This window comes from Phalacrocorax carbo, chromosome 1 (genome assembly GCF_963921805.1).
Source record: "Phalacrocorax carbo chromosome 1, bPhaCar2.1, whole genome shotgun sequence".
NCBI classification, from domain to species: Eukaryota; Metazoa; Chordata; class Aves; order Suliformes; family Phalacrocoracidae; genus Phalacrocorax; species Phalacrocorax carbo.
Genome location: NC_087513.1, coordinates 61,537,489 through 61,555,346, shown reverse-complemented (window position 1 = coordinate 61,555,346; position 17,858 = coordinate 61,537,489). Strand labels below are relative to the sequence as shown.

The 17,858-nt window shown below is 42.7% G+C and overlaps 1 protein-coding gene across 5 annotated transcripts; it reads right to left on the bottom strand.

Annotated features, from left to right (window-relative positions):
- Positions 1-17,858, bottom strand: NFYB (nuclear transcription factor Y subunit beta). Of its 5 annotated transcripts, none has more exons than XM_064456121.1 (7): positions 17,717-17,858; positions 8,112-8,205; positions 7,492-7,622; positions 5,464-5,661; positions 3,249-3,330; positions 652-731; positions 1-440 (listed from the first exon to the last, which is right to left on the bottom strand). In XM_064456121.1, exons 2-7 carry the CDS (start codon positions 8,203-8,205, stop codon positions 408-410), a joined length of 618 nt encoding a protein of 205 aa, XP_064312191.1. In that variant the 5' UTR covers positions 17,717-17,858; the 3' UTR covers positions 1-407. The 5 variants fall into 5 exon arrangements, with proteins under 5 accessions (XP_064312191.1, XP_064312174.1, XP_064312182.1 ...); XM_064456104.1 differs by having other exon boundaries at positions 17,689-17,765; XM_064456112.1 differs by lacking the exon at positions 17,717-17,858 and adding an exon at positions 17,657-17,678.

Sequence of the window (17,858 nt, the reverse complement as noted above, 5' to 3'; positions counted from 1 at the left end):
TGAACTTTACCCTTACAATTTTATTCAAAGGGTAAACATGAATTAACCCAGCTGTTTACCTGAATTACAAAAGTAATGTGATTCAATATGAAAATAAGAAACTGTCTACAAATCTCTGACAGTAATAAATTGCAATATACAATGCATACAGGAGTTATACAGAGCAACAAACTCTTGTACAAAACAAAAATACTTTAATACCTTTAAAATCCAATTTTTTTTTAAATCATCATGAAAAAAGATTGGAGTCGGAACTCACACCTTAATTAGTCAAGCTTCAGGTAGCTACATTACAGCTATTTAATATACAAAGAGATAAATCTCTTCAGCAGTCATTAAAACTGCCTCTTCGTTAGAGTTCCACAGCTTTTCCGTCTTGTGTTCCCAGATACAAAGCTTTCTTGAAATCATGAGAACTGAATTTGTTGAACGCCGGAGATCTAGAGAAAGAAAATGCAAGCTTACATTCAAATGCGCTTTTTCTGAAGTGGCATCGCAGCTAGCAGCCTTGAATTGTCACAGTGTTGGAATGTCATGACAGCCACCACCAAAGGACTAAATCAAATTCATTCACATCTTTCAGAACAGGGCAGCTGAATTAGCATTTGAATTTTAGCAGCAGAAGGGAGAGCTGGGGACGGGATACAGTACCTGTTGGTACGATGTTGTGTAGACCATAACGTTCTGCTGTTGGCCGTCTGCAGTTATTAAGCCAGCTGGCAACTGGTTAGCTGAAAGAAAGAGCATTTTAAGAAAGTTAGACGGAACTGCAGGATACATAGAGCCTTGTTTGATGTGTCCATCACCATTGACCACTTAACTGTGGGCCACTCCAGGACTATCAAGCCATTCCTCTCCCAACAGCTACCATCTTGCACTGTGTACAGATACACTTGTTACTCAGTGTTACAAGTCAACAAGTTTATTCCCATTATGAAGAAACACTTAAGAAACAAAATTCAACTTAATTTTGCATCAGATAATCTAAGACTGCACCTTGTTCTTCCCCTGTACATATCCGAAGCAGAACATACACAGCTGTACACTGGCAAATGGAGTGGAGTTTGCCATCCTGACTACTGAAAAAGCAATCTCCAGCATTCAATATCCCGAGAAACCTGGAGAATTCAGTTAGTTTTGTTTAGACCTAAGGTTAGCACTTGAGCATACACATGTGGGAGGAACTCAGTGAAATCACTGCACTTTATAAAACAGGATCCATCAGGGACTCTGTAATGAGGAAGCCCTATGGAAGGCAGCGCAGGCGAACAGAGACAGGCAATGACCAAAAAAAAGGCACTGCTAGAGCCTGACATCATACTGGTTGACCTCAGCATGCCCTTCAGGGTACGCACAAGAGCTCCGAATTTCAGAGGAGTGAGGAGGCCGATGAATGGAGTAAAAACTACTGCTGATACTCAAAGAAAACACAGGGAGTGATGCTCTAAGTAAACCTTTACAGTAACATATACGTTGAGTTCTGTGACATTCAGAGTAGATGTGTTACAACTGCTACTTGGAAGCAAAGCAGCAAAACTCTTAAGTTGTAAGTTAAGTCACTGTGGCATAACATTCTCTGCTAGGAGACAAATAACAGGGCTTTCTTCTTTCTGAAGTATGGCTGTTACTATGAATAAATAAGATTTATAACCCATTTAAAAAACCTGAAAATGCTGTGTAATTCTAACAGCTTTCATTTGAAAGCTGATGCTTGGGGGTTTTTATATTGGGGTTTTGGTAGGGTTTGGGTTTTTTTCCCCCCCTTACCTTCACTGTACTAATTTTCAAATACTTAAGTTGCAAGTTGAGAGATGCATTAAGATCATAGTGAGAAGCGGCTCTGGCAGGTCCAAAATTTTACTGCCCTTCAATAGACATGATCCACATCCACCACAGTTTAATGCCAAGCCCCTGACCCAGCCCTGGCATTAGGCTAAGACAAAGAGCTAAGAGTGACACCACAGTAGCACAGCTATTACAGATACTCCTGCAGCGAGGCCATTGTTCTGAATAGATCTATAGCTGCCCCTATGGAGCAAAATACCTGCAGCACTTGACATGATCAGTTATTTTACAGAATTTTTTTTTCCTCCTTCTACTACTGCAACATCTCCTTTGCATCTCGCCAAGACTTAATATTTGATTCCACAGTTGCTCTTTTCAAATCACAGCAAATTAAGGCTTATTTCATAAAGCACACTGAGGCTCCCAGGCCTGAGATATCTGAACAAGTGACTGGGAGCCAATCTTCAGCCTTCTGCCGTTCAACACAGCCCATGCCAAATTTGGGAAGGAGACAAAGGATCCACAGATGTAAGGGGATTCCTTTCTTCTGGTTTCCAGCATCTTCCAAGCTATTATAGACCCAAAGAGTCTGTACTCTTTTATGTAGCCAAACTCATCATACTGGGATCAAAGTGTGTTTCAGACCCTGAATGTATGATTCAGTCCTCAAGCTTTGAATTTTTGCTAGTTCTGTTTAATATCACTGGTAAACTACTGAAGATTTATCAGATACTTGAAAAACTAGAGCTGCACCTCCTAATTCTTCTTTTATCAGCTTCAAGATCACCAGCCCTTAACACTTAAAAGCCCAGGTGAAGACTACATGCAGGAATCCAGCATCAACAAAACCAAGTCCCAACAAGTGTCAGGTTTTAATTCACAGCAAAGGAAGAAAAACTACAGTGGATGCATATGATGCTCCTTGCCCTACACCTTTTAGTTGCCAATCTGTGCATTCTTCTGAATGTAAGAAATATTAAGTGGTTTAGAGTTATATGAAGATTATGTTCTTCTCTGGCTCATTTCTCAAAGACAAGCTCCTCAAGTCATCAAAAGGAGTTTATTCTACTTTTTCCCCCCAACAGTCTTGCAAGTAGAACGAACGTGGCCTAAATATGTAGCTAGGAGGGGGTAGAAAAAGAATTCTGCACATTTCATTACAACCTGTGTTTAAATGTAGAGAAAAAATACTGGCACTAATGTATGCACTTAAAAATCTTCCACAGCTGACATTAGCTATTACTAAAGTGTCACCATTTATCACTATACTACTTCATTCTAACCATAAATTCTACTGACTGGGAGGAGTTCATATGAGCACAGGTTATCCTCCAGACATCTCAAATGAAAATCTCAATGGATCACAGTGTAACATGATCAAGTAAAAATTCTGATGTCTAAAGGAAATTATGTTTTTAGAAAACCCCCAGTAATAATACAATAAATTAAAAATTATTACTTACTAAATGCTTCCTCTGTGAGCTCCTCACTTAGACCATCTCCAGCTGTAACTGTTCCCCCAATTCCCTTTTCTCCTTTCATTGCCTGGGGGGGGCGGTGGGGAGGGGAGAAAGGAAAAAGAAAGAGAAAGAAATGTATTAGAGTTCAGTTGGCTTGAGATTGTTTCAAAACCCCAGGAGTTCTAGCCAAGGTTTGGAACTTACAGAAGAGTCACTGTGCAGCAGCTGGAGTTTGAAATCCAAGACCTGTAAAACTCTATTGGATTTAAGAGCACACATAGTACAAGAATATATGAAGGGTATTTTTCATCTTAGCCACACTTCTCAGAAAAAAAAACCTCTACAAACTAGGATTGTGTATTTCTAAGAAAGGCTTTCCCCTTCTGCAGGAAGTTGAAGATCTGCAGTAATCCAGAAGGAGCAGTTAAGAGCATTTACAAGAAATCACAGAATCTCAGAACTACTGAGAATGTGCAACATTTGCTTACCAACCACATGCAAGCGGCATCATCATACAACTAAGAGCTGACATTTAAAACCAAGATATTGGATTTCTTTTTCCACAGCAAGGACTACAGCCAGAAAGGATATCAGCACAGAAAGCCAAGGCTCCCAGTCATCTGCATGCAGTTTTACAAGTGTGAAGTTTGATGCTCTGTGCTATTACATTATTTTCTCATAAGTTCTTATGTAGGTATAAAGAGTATTATCTGCAACTGTTTAACGTAGACTAAATACTAAGCTACAAGACAGAAATATTTCACTATATACAGTACCCTGAAGACAGAATTAGCTGGAATACAGGTTTAAAACTGAAGAGCAAAACCATCTAATCCACCACCAAAACCCAATCACACTACTCTGCTAACACAGCTTATAGATCTGCCAAAAACGGTCACTTCAGATTGAAAGTAGCATAGACCCACTTCGGACTTCTCCAGAAGTACTGAAACTAGTAAGGCACTGCTTGCATTTTCAATTAAAACACATATAGCACTTTGACAGCACGTGAAACTGCTACACGGAACTGGAAAAAGACAGAACACAGCAGTACTTCAACTTTTAGATTACACCTCCTGTTACTCAGTTATCACAGCAAATGACCTTCTGGGAAGGGGAAGCTTCAAGTGCTATCAGCAAATTAAATATCATTAGCAAGTCTGACCCCACTAATTAAAAAACTTAGGTTTACATAACAAAGGAAGTCTGAAGAGCACCTCTATCTACAGCACTGCCAGTTTAGACATTCTCCTTCACTTATGCCAGTGAAACCAAGCAGCTGTACCAACAGAGGAATCCACATAAAACACAAACAAAAAACCCCAAACAAAAAACAAAAAAACCAAACAAAGGCAAAAAAAACCCCACCAAGTAATTTGCTTTGAGTTTTTTTCCCGAGGATTATTTTAACCCTGAACAATTTCTTCATTCAGGACTATGAGGAAGAGAGGTCACTGGATAAAAATACCTTTGATTTGTTTGGTTAAATCTGATATTCTGATGTGAAAGAACACCAAAGGAAAGAAGCAAGCAAGCATAACTCTCTCCAGCCTCCAGACAGGAGGCAGGGGGATGGGGGACCAGAACAAAAAACCTAAACAGAAGCAACTCCTTTTTGAAAAAGTTTAAACTGCTGCAAGGAAATAAAACAAGTCACTTTCTGCTAGAGAAGCGACAAATTAAACTGCTTGGATCACATACCTAGCATGTACTATGTACCAAAAGCAAACTGAATGACAGGCTAAAAAACATTAAAAAAAAACAACATTGAAGCAGATAGCCTTCCATGTGAATCATTATTCCAACACAAGAAAACCAACATTTTCTTTTGCAAATCTGAAGCTCAGACAAACAACAGGCATTAGCCTAGTTCCTCAGACGAGGCAGTCTAGTACAGTTTTATTGATTGAATCAAAAAATCGAATTAAGTATTCTTAATACGCACCTTTAAAGAACAGAGTGATTTACTACCAGCAATATATTAGAGAATTTATTCAGTTGAAAGCTTTAACTACTTTGAATCAGAAAGTCTAATCAAAATGCTTACTTACTCCTTTTTGTCTTGATATCCTCTGGAATGCTTTTAAACATTACCTTAGTCCCTGACAATAGCTGTGAGATACTGTGCAAGTTGGCTATTATACAATTGCAGTGACAGGAGCTAAGGATAAACACAACCAGGTTAAATAAATTAGGAAATACTGAAGTATATACCAACCTCTCTGAATTTCTGGAGGTATAACTTCAGAGGTTCAACATAGCTATCAAACCCCAAGGTAGACATGGCAAACAGAATATCCTCTCCATTGATGGTTTTTCTTTTCTCTTGGTGACACCTCTCACTTGCTTCTGACGTTATAAAGCTGATGAATTCACTTACACACTCTTGCACGCATTCCTTTGCATCCTTAGCAATCTAGTAAGGAACAAGTGTAATAAAATTGTTAACGGAGATGCAAGAAGATTAAAAAACCCCACACCAAAACAACAACAACAAAACCAACAACAAAAGAATATACTACATGATAACAGAAACATTCCAAAACCTGATGATAATACCCATTTAGGCAACACCTGTGTGTGAGGAAACCACTGGATGTCATCACTGCTCTAAGTAAGCACAGCTGCAACATGATTTTAACCTAAGTTTTACTATTTCAAGCAGCAGAGACAGCTGCCAGGATCTCCTGAATTCATAACTATGGTCTGTGCAAGCTTTTACATATAGGTGCACCTCCGTATCGATTGCTTTGCTTACCTACATCTTCTCTTTAAACTTGTTCATTACAATGTCATAGCCCACTTCCATCTTCCTTTTAATAGACCCAACAGTTCCAACTCCATGGCAGTACATTCCCACAAATTTACCAATGACAAGTATTCTTATCCTGACCAGATTCAGTGACTAGAATATATGCCTAGCAGCAAGCCTCTCTAATGCTTTAATATTCTGGTATAAATTTTCCAAATGACAATTCAAATGAAGAAACATATGCCCCTGGCAAGAATGAAATAAGTAAATTTGATTATGGTTTTCAGCTGGACGAAAGTAATTTACTTGACTTAAAATAACAGCAAGCATTACTCATGATTATTTGGGAAGCTGACAGGAGCCAACTAAAAGATTATAAAGATTCTTATTCTTCACATGAGAAGAACCTATTTGTATTTGAAAAAAAAAAAAAAGAAGCGGTAACTGTATGTAGAACCTTCACTAGTTCCTCTGATATTTTCAGACAGAGGGTGAGATTTTCAGAAGTACTCATCAACCAGCAGCTTCCCCTGCAGTTTTTCACGAAAACCTCCCTGATTTTTCAAGATAGCTTGACATCCCATATGCTAAATCCTTGAGAAAAATCTCATCTTGATCACTAAAAATTTATGACAATATGGACTAGTGAAGAGATTTTCGCAACAAAGATATAAATGTAACACCCAGATCTCCAGAAAGCCCTGAACACTATGAAGTACAAGCAGATGCAAGAAAATTATGTCTTGCTTCTATTTACAGTGATCTCAAAAAAAATCAGCTTTAGCTAGAGGAAATGTTACTGGGGCAGGAATTGTAGCGGAATACAACAGAAAACCAGGCAGTAATAGGAGCCCTGCAAAGGTTTAAGACAAATAGGTAGAACAGTCAAACACTTACGCAGTCACCAGCTCAGCAGAATGGATTAAAGTCTATTCTTAGAAATAAGAAATAAAATAAGTCTGCCAATATCTGGTCTTTTCTACATGGTATACAGCAGACTTAGGTAATTTTGGCATTTGGACATGTAAAGATTCACGCAATGGAAGACTAACAGAATCAGGAATGGGTTTTCATTTAATCCAAAATGGTTCACTTATTCAAAATTTTATACACATCAATAAAAGCAGATTAAATTTCTAAGAGACAATTGCATAGAAAATATTCTTACTAATATGGGATTGTACAAAGTCTGACCAGTTATGACAATTTCAGAGAACAGATCTTAGAAAGTTCTTGAAAGACCTATGAAAAACACTATTGTGGATACCCTCATTATGGCAGTTACTACAAGCTTTCAGAAACCTAGGAAAACTGGACTTGGTCTCAAACAGCTGCTGCTCAGGTTTTTTGGGGTGGTTTGGGGTTGTTTTTTAAAGGCTTTTCTCCAATAAACCAGTATCATTTGGAAAAATGTATTGTTCTACCAGCTCAAGTTCACTCAGAGAAAGGAATAAAGCTCACTGATAGGCATTCTTTGCCAGACAAGGGTATTACCTTTCCTGTTTGGGGTATGGCATTTTTCATTATCCTTGCCACATTTGCAATTGGAAGATAGATATCTTGCTCTCTAAAACTCTCTTTTGAGCCATTTGTGTCTTCATGATCATTCATGCCATCCTCTGTGTCTAATAAAATAAAGAAAAGTTAACAGAAATTGTATTTGATAGACAGCAGGCAATAATTATGTCAAATTTAAAATCTTACACTGAAGGATGAAGAACTTCTGAAAGCCCAGAGTATTAACATTGTAGAAATAGTTAAAAAAATAGATGTAACACCACAGTAGCTTTATGGGTGTTCAATATTATCTTTATATTATGCACAGAAATGCATGTGGCTGCTGAACAGCAAGCATTCTTAGTGTCATGTCAAAATACAAATTGTTTCCTAGACCATCAATTTTTTTGCCATCACCCCAAAGGACTCAGTGTCAACACTGAAAAAGCCAACTCCCACCTTCAGACTGCAGAAAAAACGCTTTATACAGTGAGACATCATGAATACAAACAATACAAAAATAGTTTGAGAGAAGCTAGCAGAGAACTATACAAGAACTGGAAGGAAACAGATAGATACATACACACAGGAAAAGTATTTACTGTAACATTTCTTACCATCATGAGGTGGTATCACATAGTGAGTGCTACCAATGTAATCTCCAGCAATTCCTAACTGAGAAGCATCTGTTGTGGAGCTGTCACCATCCATCTATAACCAGAAGGAGGAAACCTTTCAGGTATGTTTGTTAGACGGTTAAGTGCAGCTACTGCTGAAAATCAGCACTTTAATCAACTTGGAACTATGAGACTCATTTATGCAAAGTATAAATATTCTGTCATTTAGAACAGTATCCCCTCTTTACTGAGCTTTGCTGATGGTAGAAATAGTGAGACTTGTTTTGCGAAGCATCCCCAAAAGCTCAGCCGGAGGCAAGGGCTGTGCACAAAAACACTTGGTTCATGCAGCACAAACAGCAACCTTGTGTCATTCCCATGAGAGTCTGACCAGAACAGGTTAAGGCATCTGAACAACCCTCAAAACCCAACACCAGCCCAATGCTCACCGAATGCTTCACCTACAATTATTACACACGGTGCATCCTTCAGTCACCATTACCCTCCACCCAAACAGCTTTTGTCAAACCCACTGACAAACCTCTCCTAGCCAGACCTTAGGACCAGCTCTGCATCCTCAACCTCCCTGAGGCACCAGTCACTCCTAGGTGCCTTCTGAGTTGTGTTTTCCTTTGCTTTCCCTGGCCCTACCCTGCCTTGCTCCTCTGGGCATCCTTCAGTGCTCTTCTCACAATGTTCTTATGTGGTGGCCAAAAGAAGTCTTCTTGGGTCTTTACAGATGGGATGGCAGCGTAACAGGTAATTTTAATGCCAGCAGAAAAGAGAAACAAAAAGAGCCAGCACTTTCCTCCCGTGCTAGGAACCTTTGTCCTGGGAGGCACCAACCCCGTTTCAGCTGGAGGGTCTGAGCGAAGACTGCCCTTCCGGCCCTCCCTCTTCCAACGGGGGCAAAACTACTGAGATCAGCAGCAGCATTTGCTGGCAAGTCTCAATGTTTGCTAGAAAATCTACTTTGTCAACGAGTAAATAGGTCTCACAGTGCTGCTGCAAACAGAGGCTGTGGCCCAGAGACTCCTCAGCAGGCTGCTGTCTCACCACTCGGAGACATCGCACGTATTGCACTTCCTCCTTCTGCAGGGGTGAAGGAGGTGAAGATGCCTCCTAAATGCCTGGGAAATTCACACCTCTGTAGTGAGGACTTGCCACAACAGCAACCCGACTCATCACTGCCTTTTGCACTCACACTTGCCACCATGCACAACACGCAGATATACGTTCATTCATGCAACAGCAAATGCTCCACCCCATGTAACCTGTTACTGTATTATATTTTGCCTTTTTACAGGGATCGTGAATTTCCTTAAACACTATCACCAGGTGCTCAGTATAAAGCTCAGACCTATAGAATCACAGCAAACAGTTTCACTTCCAAAAGGGCTATTTTAGCAGTGCCAAGCCTATGTCTGAATTCAAGTCCCCAGCTTTTTAAAACTTCTGGATAATCTTGACTTTTTTCCAGTTGCAGGTGTCTTGAAAATTAGTATAGCAAAAATAAACTTTTGCAGACATTTAGCTCCCATGCTTCCAAAATATCCTGTTCTCTCCCTCCCCCATAAGGTTGTATTTTTGCAGTCATGCACTTTAATAATGCTTCTTTTGCAGAGAGGAAACTGCAAAAATTAGGGAGGGACAAGGGGTTCCAAGCACATGCAAACTCCTTCACCACTGGCGCACAAATCCAAAGATGATTTTTTTTTTAACACCTTTAGATGCACAGTGCCAGCATCTCCTTTGCCCCAAGCTTTCTTGGCTATGTTTAACATCAAACAACTCTTGTTAGCATTTGCTTATTTACCTGTTTGCTAGAAAATGAGCTTTTCCATTCCCATTCTACACTTCATGCAGTTCCTTCTCTGGACTGGCACTCCCCATCCCTCCCCCCTCAGACCCCAGCTGTTTCTGACCCAAGCAGCCAGCCTTACTGATGAGATACACAAACAGCCCCACGGGAGGCAGAACCCAGCTCAATTCACTCACTGACCTACACCAGCTGTGCAGGTACGCTGGTGTCTTTGGAAAACAGCCTCTGTCCCAGAGGGTCGCATGGTCATTGCCAGTGAGACCATGCAGCTCACTTCTTTCCAGAACCATTAGCCTGAAGAGGGAGAGGGAGGGAGAGGTAATCTTGTGCTATTTTTATGCCTACCCAGAAATATGAGCAATTTAACCTCTGTCTAATCTGCACTTTGCCTGTGGCCACAGGGCCGGGTTTTGCTTTCAAACACATCCGGTGCTACGCCTGGCCACAGATACACACATAACCCGAGCACTGCTCACATTCAAGGCAATACTACAAACAACTGGATGTAGCCTTAGGAGCCATTTAAGAGAAGAAAAACCCCTCTTCACCTCTTCTTCATTGCACAGAAGACTACACACATGCTCTGCTTTTTAAAAAAAAATTCTGGTCCCTTTTGATGGGCTTTTGTAAAACAGTTCCACTTCTTGCACAGCAGCTCTGCCCAAATGAAGGGTAGCATTTTAAGCATCAGCCTTCCCCATGTGCCAACTTTCACATAAATTCGCCTTGTCTGCATTTTGCAGACTCTTTGTTGAGAGATTTAACTTTGCTTTTCAATCTTCCAATGGGTCTGCAGTTTGCTTACTCAGCTCACTGTAATGACAATGCAAGGTTATCAATCCTGCACGTCAAGTCACCAAAACTGACATCACCCATCATTAAGAGATTCTTTCTTTTCCTTCTGCAATTTGAAGCAATTAATGTTCTGCAGTCTGGTAAATCCCAAAAGCTACCTCCAAAATTAAGTTAGGATTTTCTGGCAGTTTTGTTCTCAGTTTCAGCTCTCTGATCTCTACTAGAATTTAACTCAGACTTAAAGGTGTCTACAGGCTTTAAGCGTTAAGTTTACTCAGCTCCAGTACTATTTCAAATGCCTTGATGTTTCTTCCCATCTCCTTTTTCAGTCTTCTATGAAACATATCCTCTAAAATGTTTCCTTCTTTCAGGATTGCAATATTCTTCACGTTTCCGCAGTGGTGCAACAATTCACTTGTTTCTGCTCACCTGCCTTGCAGGCTACCCCTTTGTTGCCAAGACACAGCAATATTATTTAAGAAACCATCTTGCTTTCATTAGCCCAGCTCACCTTCAAAAGACAATTCCGGCTTGAATTTCTTTTAAACCCCAGCTGCATCTGTAGACAGTTTTGGCCATACTAGATTAAGGCATCTTCCAGGTACTATCTTTACTTTTATTCTTTCCTGCGTGCACATTTCCGTATCTACTTAGAGTATGTATTATTTCACAATTAGTGAGAATTTGAGTGGATGCTTATCAACATGAATCTAAAAGAGCGATTAGCAAAACTGACAGGAAAAGGTTGCAGAAGAAAAAGGCATATCTGTCTCAGATAAAGAAAACAGGCACTGACAGCTTAACATCAACTGAAATTACTTCTGAGGATACTACTTCAAGAAAGATTTTTAGCTGCCAGAACAACCTCAGGACGGGATTATGGACAGCGTAACACCCTTCTGCATAACGCTTAACATAACCAGGTCCTAATCCATGACCACAGGATAATTCAGGTTGGAAGGGACCTCAGGAGGTCTCTAGTCCAACCCCTGCACAAAGCAGGGTCAGCTCCAAGCTCAGAGCAGGTCGCTCAAGGCTTTATACAGCCACGTCCCAAAGACCTCCACAGACGGAGCCTGCCCAGCCACCCTGCAAGCCTCCTCCGCTGCTTGGCTGGCCTCACAGTGAGAAAAGGAGTGGCATCTCTACACACCAATCCAAGTAAGTTTGATGGAAGAATTTCAGTCAGATTTAATTTTGTCATTTAATTCAAGTGAAGATCTAGGCATCTGAATATAGCAACTGTAATTAATATACCATCTCATCACTCCACTAGTATTTCTTTCAGCCCGATGGATGACACAAACAGTCCTGCTGAAAACATGGCCACTGCTATGCTAATCATCTCATAATGAACAGTTACATGTTCAAGTATTACAGTTTTAATTTCAGATGTTCCAAACTAAAGTCAATCACGTCATATTTGATTGTCAGCTCAGCACAAGGTCTGTAATGCATAAACCACAATACAATGCTCCGAAAATGAAAAAACACAGCTCAAACACTGTTGCTAATTAATACCCCCTTTAAACAAACAAAAAAAAAACCCAAAACCAAACCCCACAAACATGAAACAAACATTCAGCGTCCCTGAAGTTACTCTAAAAAGGCAGCAGTCCAATGTAGTACAGAAGCAACACCCTGCATAAAGTAACTGCAGTCACTGGGAGACTAAAAGGACAACAGGTCTTACGCTGGCAAGTTTAGTAGAAAGAGCTATTTCTATGGAATTTAGCAACTACTTCCATCCGAAAACAGGCAAAATCCTGGAAGATTTAATCCTAAAAGGTCCAGAGGGGCAAAAAACCTCTCCTCTCAGATTTTGCTTTAGCCCCTGGAGCTATTATATCTGTCTTTAAAGAAAAGTACCAATTTCCAGATTATATATTCCATTTGCATGACAGTTTCAGCATGCAGACATTGCCATGGCTCTTAATACGAGACAGTTTCTCCTCCTCCTGTACAGCTACTGAACTACACGAGGGAGGAGGGCTTCCAACACATTGGTCTAGTAGCACGTATTGCACTCATCTGCAAGAAGCACTTACTGCATCTTGTACATTACCCTTAGCCTTTAGCACTAAGAAAACACTCAAGCTCCTCCATGCATAAACATATTGACTGAACCAAGACTAAGAGCTAAGCATATCAGAAGCGACAACACGTCAGTCTCTAAAGTGACTATGCCACCATCTGATTTTTATCAACAAGGGAAAGAAACCAAGCAAGTACAAGACACTCAACCCAAATATTCCATAATACACTGCAAAAAGCGTCTGAATACAGAGAAGCAGCACAAAGTTCTTTGGTGGTGGTTTTCCATTTGTTTGGCTTTTTTAACACTAATGAAATTGAGTATTAGTAGGAATGTACAAATTAACAGATACAGGGAAATTAACCTGAGAAGTATGTTCAATGGGAAACATTCCAGATCAATGGCATCAAAGAAAACAATGATAAACTGCAAGTGAATGAACATACAGGTTTACACTGACATCTGGTAGAAGATTTTTCTGGAGGATGCTTAAAAAGAAGATACTTCTGTCAGCTGCCCACAACTCAGACTGTTCCTAGAAAACATCTATACTGCATTAATGAAACCCCAGTATCTCAAAGTAAATCTTGCATCCTGTTTAATCTTAAGAGCTCTCTTTGGAGAGCAGTATCAGTGGTTCAGCTAAATGACAACTGAAGAAGAACACAAGCCCAGACCCATTAGCAGTGAAGAGAGGAAGGGTCTAAAACTTACATCAGTATAAAAGTAAAAAATAAAATCAAAGAAACAAGATTTTTGTCTTCAGAATGGGAAAACTATCTGGCAATGATTTACAAAACTGGTATCTTGAGGGGAAACCAAAAGCCTCTTGTGTTTCAAGTACTTCATGTGGCATTTATCCACCCTGCCTCCCAAAATTATTACCTTACACGAGGGACAGCAGAACATGATATGCAATGAACTGAACCACTTGGTACGCTTTCCACACGGTTGTCCCTGCCACAGAAGCAGGACAGAAATGATAACTACAGCTGTAGGTAGTAACCGCCTCAGGCATCGTAGATTATTTTTGTCGCCACACCTTATCACAAAGAGATGTAAAGCTGTAAAGCAGTACATAACAGCAGAGACTTTATTTAAGCACCCTCACTTGCTGCTCCTAAACAGAAATACAGAAAAAAATTAAATTGAAAACACAATTTTAATTTCCTTTTGTTTTTCAATGGCTTCTGGACAACCTAATTTCCCACTGAATTCTCACCCAGCAGCAAAGCAGTGTCTCCTGCGGCAAGAAACACTGACTGGTAAATGCATTCACAGGACATCATTCCAGCAGACCCACAAAAAATGTAAATTTAAAACCCCTCAGCATGTGCCTAGAACACAAACAGATGCTGTGCCCCCTCTCGCCATCTCAGGCTCCTCTAATCTCTCACGTTCTGTGTTTTCCCCACGGCAGAATAACATTAGGAAAAGCAGACTGATGCTGAGAGGACCCAACAGCATCACTAAGGCTCGTCAGCATATAGGCTGTACCAGGCTCCTTTCCCTGTACCACAGGAAAGAAACCTTTCCCTTATGAAATCCAAACAGGGCCTTTTCACCCTTTCACCTTCCCCCTCCACGTACCAGTATTATCAACTTTATGGAGCATCTTACAAGCCCTGACGTCACCGGCCATAAGTTCCCTCCACGTGGTTCCAGCTGTGCTGCAGTGTGTGGCGGCTCCTTACTAGGCTGGCTAACTGTTCACGAGCATGATGAGCTGCGATATATATGGGTGGACCACCGGTGCATACATTTTCACATCAAGTAGGAGTGGCTCAGTGCTACAGAGCAAGGAGGAGAAACTGAGTTTCCATCCGTTCTCTTTTTTAGCAGTAAGAGAGAGAAGCTGGAGGGAAAAAACCAAGATGAACAGAGGAACGGGGGCAGTTTTGTTCTTTTGCAGAAGCTGGAAGAGGGCAGCAGTGCTGAACAGACTGCACCAGCACCTCCTTCCTCCTGCAACACTGACTGAAAGCCCCATAGCATCTTTCTATATTAAGTTTTTTATGCTTTTCTAGCGTTTTGGGTTTTTTTTCTCTGAAAAAACAAGCTTATTTATTAATCTGGCAATCCATAATTCCTACCTTTTTCTTATGTAAGTTTGATAACATTTTTAAGTTGGTTACATTCTTCCTTCATTGCGGCAGTATGTCAAGCGTGCCAAGCAGCTTACTCCTCTCAAGCAATAGGACAAACAAGAGATTTACAAAGCTAGTATTTTCAGTCAAAATTATAAAATTTGCTGAAACTTCCTATCATTCCATGGATGTTATTTTACACATTTTGTTTAGCATGTGTATATATATTGTCATGTTTGCACTTTTTACAAGCATCCTACCACTAAAATATCAATTTCCAAATACTGTTTCTCTAGAGTAGCATTGCAAAATTCAGTACTGAAAAGTCAAGTTTCTTTCTAAGCAAAATTTTAAAGGTGAAGTGACATCAGAGGTTTGCATTTGAAAGGACTAAAGGAAGAGCCTTGCAAGCTTTTTTAAAACGTTGACAAAACAAGATATCTGGCTTCAAAAGTTTCATAGTATTTTGTGTTCCGTATCTTTATAGTATCCGAACAATCCTTTTTAATCAATTTCTGTAACTGCCTCCCTTCATTTAACTATTATTACAAATAAGAGGTTATCCATTAAACTGCAAACTACTGTGATTGTCAAATAGTAGAGTAATATCCAGTATTCTTGACTTCTTTCAAATGTAATTTCATAGCTGTAGATGCTAACAGTCAAGACCATATATAATCACCTGCTCAATGCAGAGCACAAGCAACTCACGCAGACCTTGTACATTTATGATTCAGATTAAACCGCTGTGGGTCTCCCAGAGAATTAGACAGATCCTCCCTTAAAGTTATAACTGTCATGCCATAAGCCACATAAGCAAAGGGGAAAAAAAAAAAGGCAATCACTAAGCTTATTGTTTAGGAATGCTATGCTAATGATTATGCATAAACACCATTTCTCCATTCCTGAAAGCCAATTACAGTCAGACTGCAAATAATGCCCAAAGCGGCTCCTTCCATTTTGCTTTTTGCTACTATTTTGCCTGAGCTTCCTTTGAGAAAGCTGCAATTTTTTTGTTTTTAATTGACAATAACTCCCATCTATCAGCAAGACAGGCACAGGTTACTACACCTAAGAGACCCCATTCAAGGGTGGGAATCCAGATTTCTACATCCCTCGCTACCGAGGAACATTCAGGTCACTGTTATCAATTATTTTGCCCTCCCAAAAACAATCCAAGCACACTAGGTAGCTTTTACATTACAGTTCTCTGCAGAACAAAGCCTTTTTGGTTAAGCCTCAAAAAGGGCAGTAAAGCTGTAAGTTGACTGAATTTCTATTGCTGCTGTATCACAGCAGGACCTAGGAAGGTTTCTTTAACCAGTGTACCTTAATAGTTGCAGAAACATTACTAGAACATGAGGTTTGGGTTGTGGTTTTTTTAAATTTTTTTCCAATATGATTGTCTGTGAATAACCTGCACAAAACTCTTCAGGATCACCAACTCTGTATGTTCTGGACAGGGCAGTGGCTGGCAGGCACAGGTCCGCCCGAGAACACCTGCCGAACACACACCAGTTGTGCAGACGTCGAGGATGAGAGAGTCCTGCCTTTCTCCTACCTGCCACGTGTGTTACGGGGTAAGCTGTCGGTGCCACTCGGCTGTGCCAGCCGATCGATCTCACTTCCCGATTTCATGCCCTTCAATGATGCAAGAGCCGCCAGCACGGAGTCACGGCGGAGAAACCTTCCTACTTACAGAAAGAACCTCAAAGCCTTCCCGGCACCTAGCTCGTCACCGGTCCGGCAGATACCTCATCTGTCACCATTCCTTGTTTTCAAACTGAACAGGACAATGCGTCCCCACCTATTTAGCAACTTTATTGCTCACCACCTTGGCCGCGATCTCTTGTGCAAAGGGCGGCAGCTCCCCCCGCACCGGAGGGGACGGGAGGCCGCCCGCCCCTGCCCGCTAGCTCTTTGCCGGAGCCCACCTGCAGACCCTCCCCGGACATCCCACCCTCACCCGCGTACTCCCACCACATCCCGGGGCCTCACCCTACACGACTTATCCCCGAAAAACACCGCCGGACCTCGAAGGAAATTTCGGTCTCAGCAACGAGGGCGGCGGGGGCCGCGCCGCCCCCGTCCCGCTGCCCGGCTGCCGGCGAGGCGAGGGGCCGTGGGCGTGGTGGGGGCCCGCCAGAAGGGCGGCGGAGCCCGGGCCCCTCGCCCCCGCGGCGAGGGGAGGGGGCTCGGCGGGCCGCGGCACTAGCCGGGCGAAAACAAAAGACAGCGGAGCCCCCCCGACCGCCATGCCGCCGCAGGAAGAGGGGCCCTGGGACAGCCCGAGCGGGCCGGCAGGGAGGTCCCGCCGAGGGGTGGCGGCCGCCAGCGGGAGACCATGCGCCCCGCGGGTGCCTCGGCGGGACCACGGCGGGCGGTGAGGGGTGCTGGGCGCCCCGTCTGCCCACGCTCCGGCGGACACAACCCGCGGGGCAACGGCGCTGCCGTCCCCGCCTCCTAACCCCCTCCCCGCCGCCTAGGCCACAAAATGGAGCCGAGGCGGAGCGGACGGGGGGGGGGGGGCACCTCCTCACGCCCGGCCCCGCCGAGAGAGGGGGACACCGGCGGGGGCAGCCGCCCCACCACCCCTGGCAAGACCCCCCCGCCGCCGCCGCCGCCGCCTGCCTCCCTCCCTCCCCGCCCGCCCTGCTCCGCTCCCCCGGCCGCGCGGCCCCCGCGCCTCCGGTCGCACAAAGAGGCAACCGGCCGGCGGCGGGGCCCGGGGGCTGCCGCCCCCCACTTCCTGGTCCCCGCGGCGGCGGCGCGGCGGCAGCGCCGGGGCCCGGGGAGGGAGACGGACATTTCATTCGAGCCTGCAGTGGAACCGGTTACCAATCATTGGCCGGAGCCAGGCACAAACCTCCAGTGCGGCCCTGGTTGGCTCCCTCCGCAAATCGGCTGTTTGGTTGGACAGAAAATGGCTGCGAAGGAACCAGTCCCAGCGCGGAGCCCCGCTTCCCGCAGCCCGGCTGCCCTCCCTCCGCGCCGCCTCCCCGCCACCA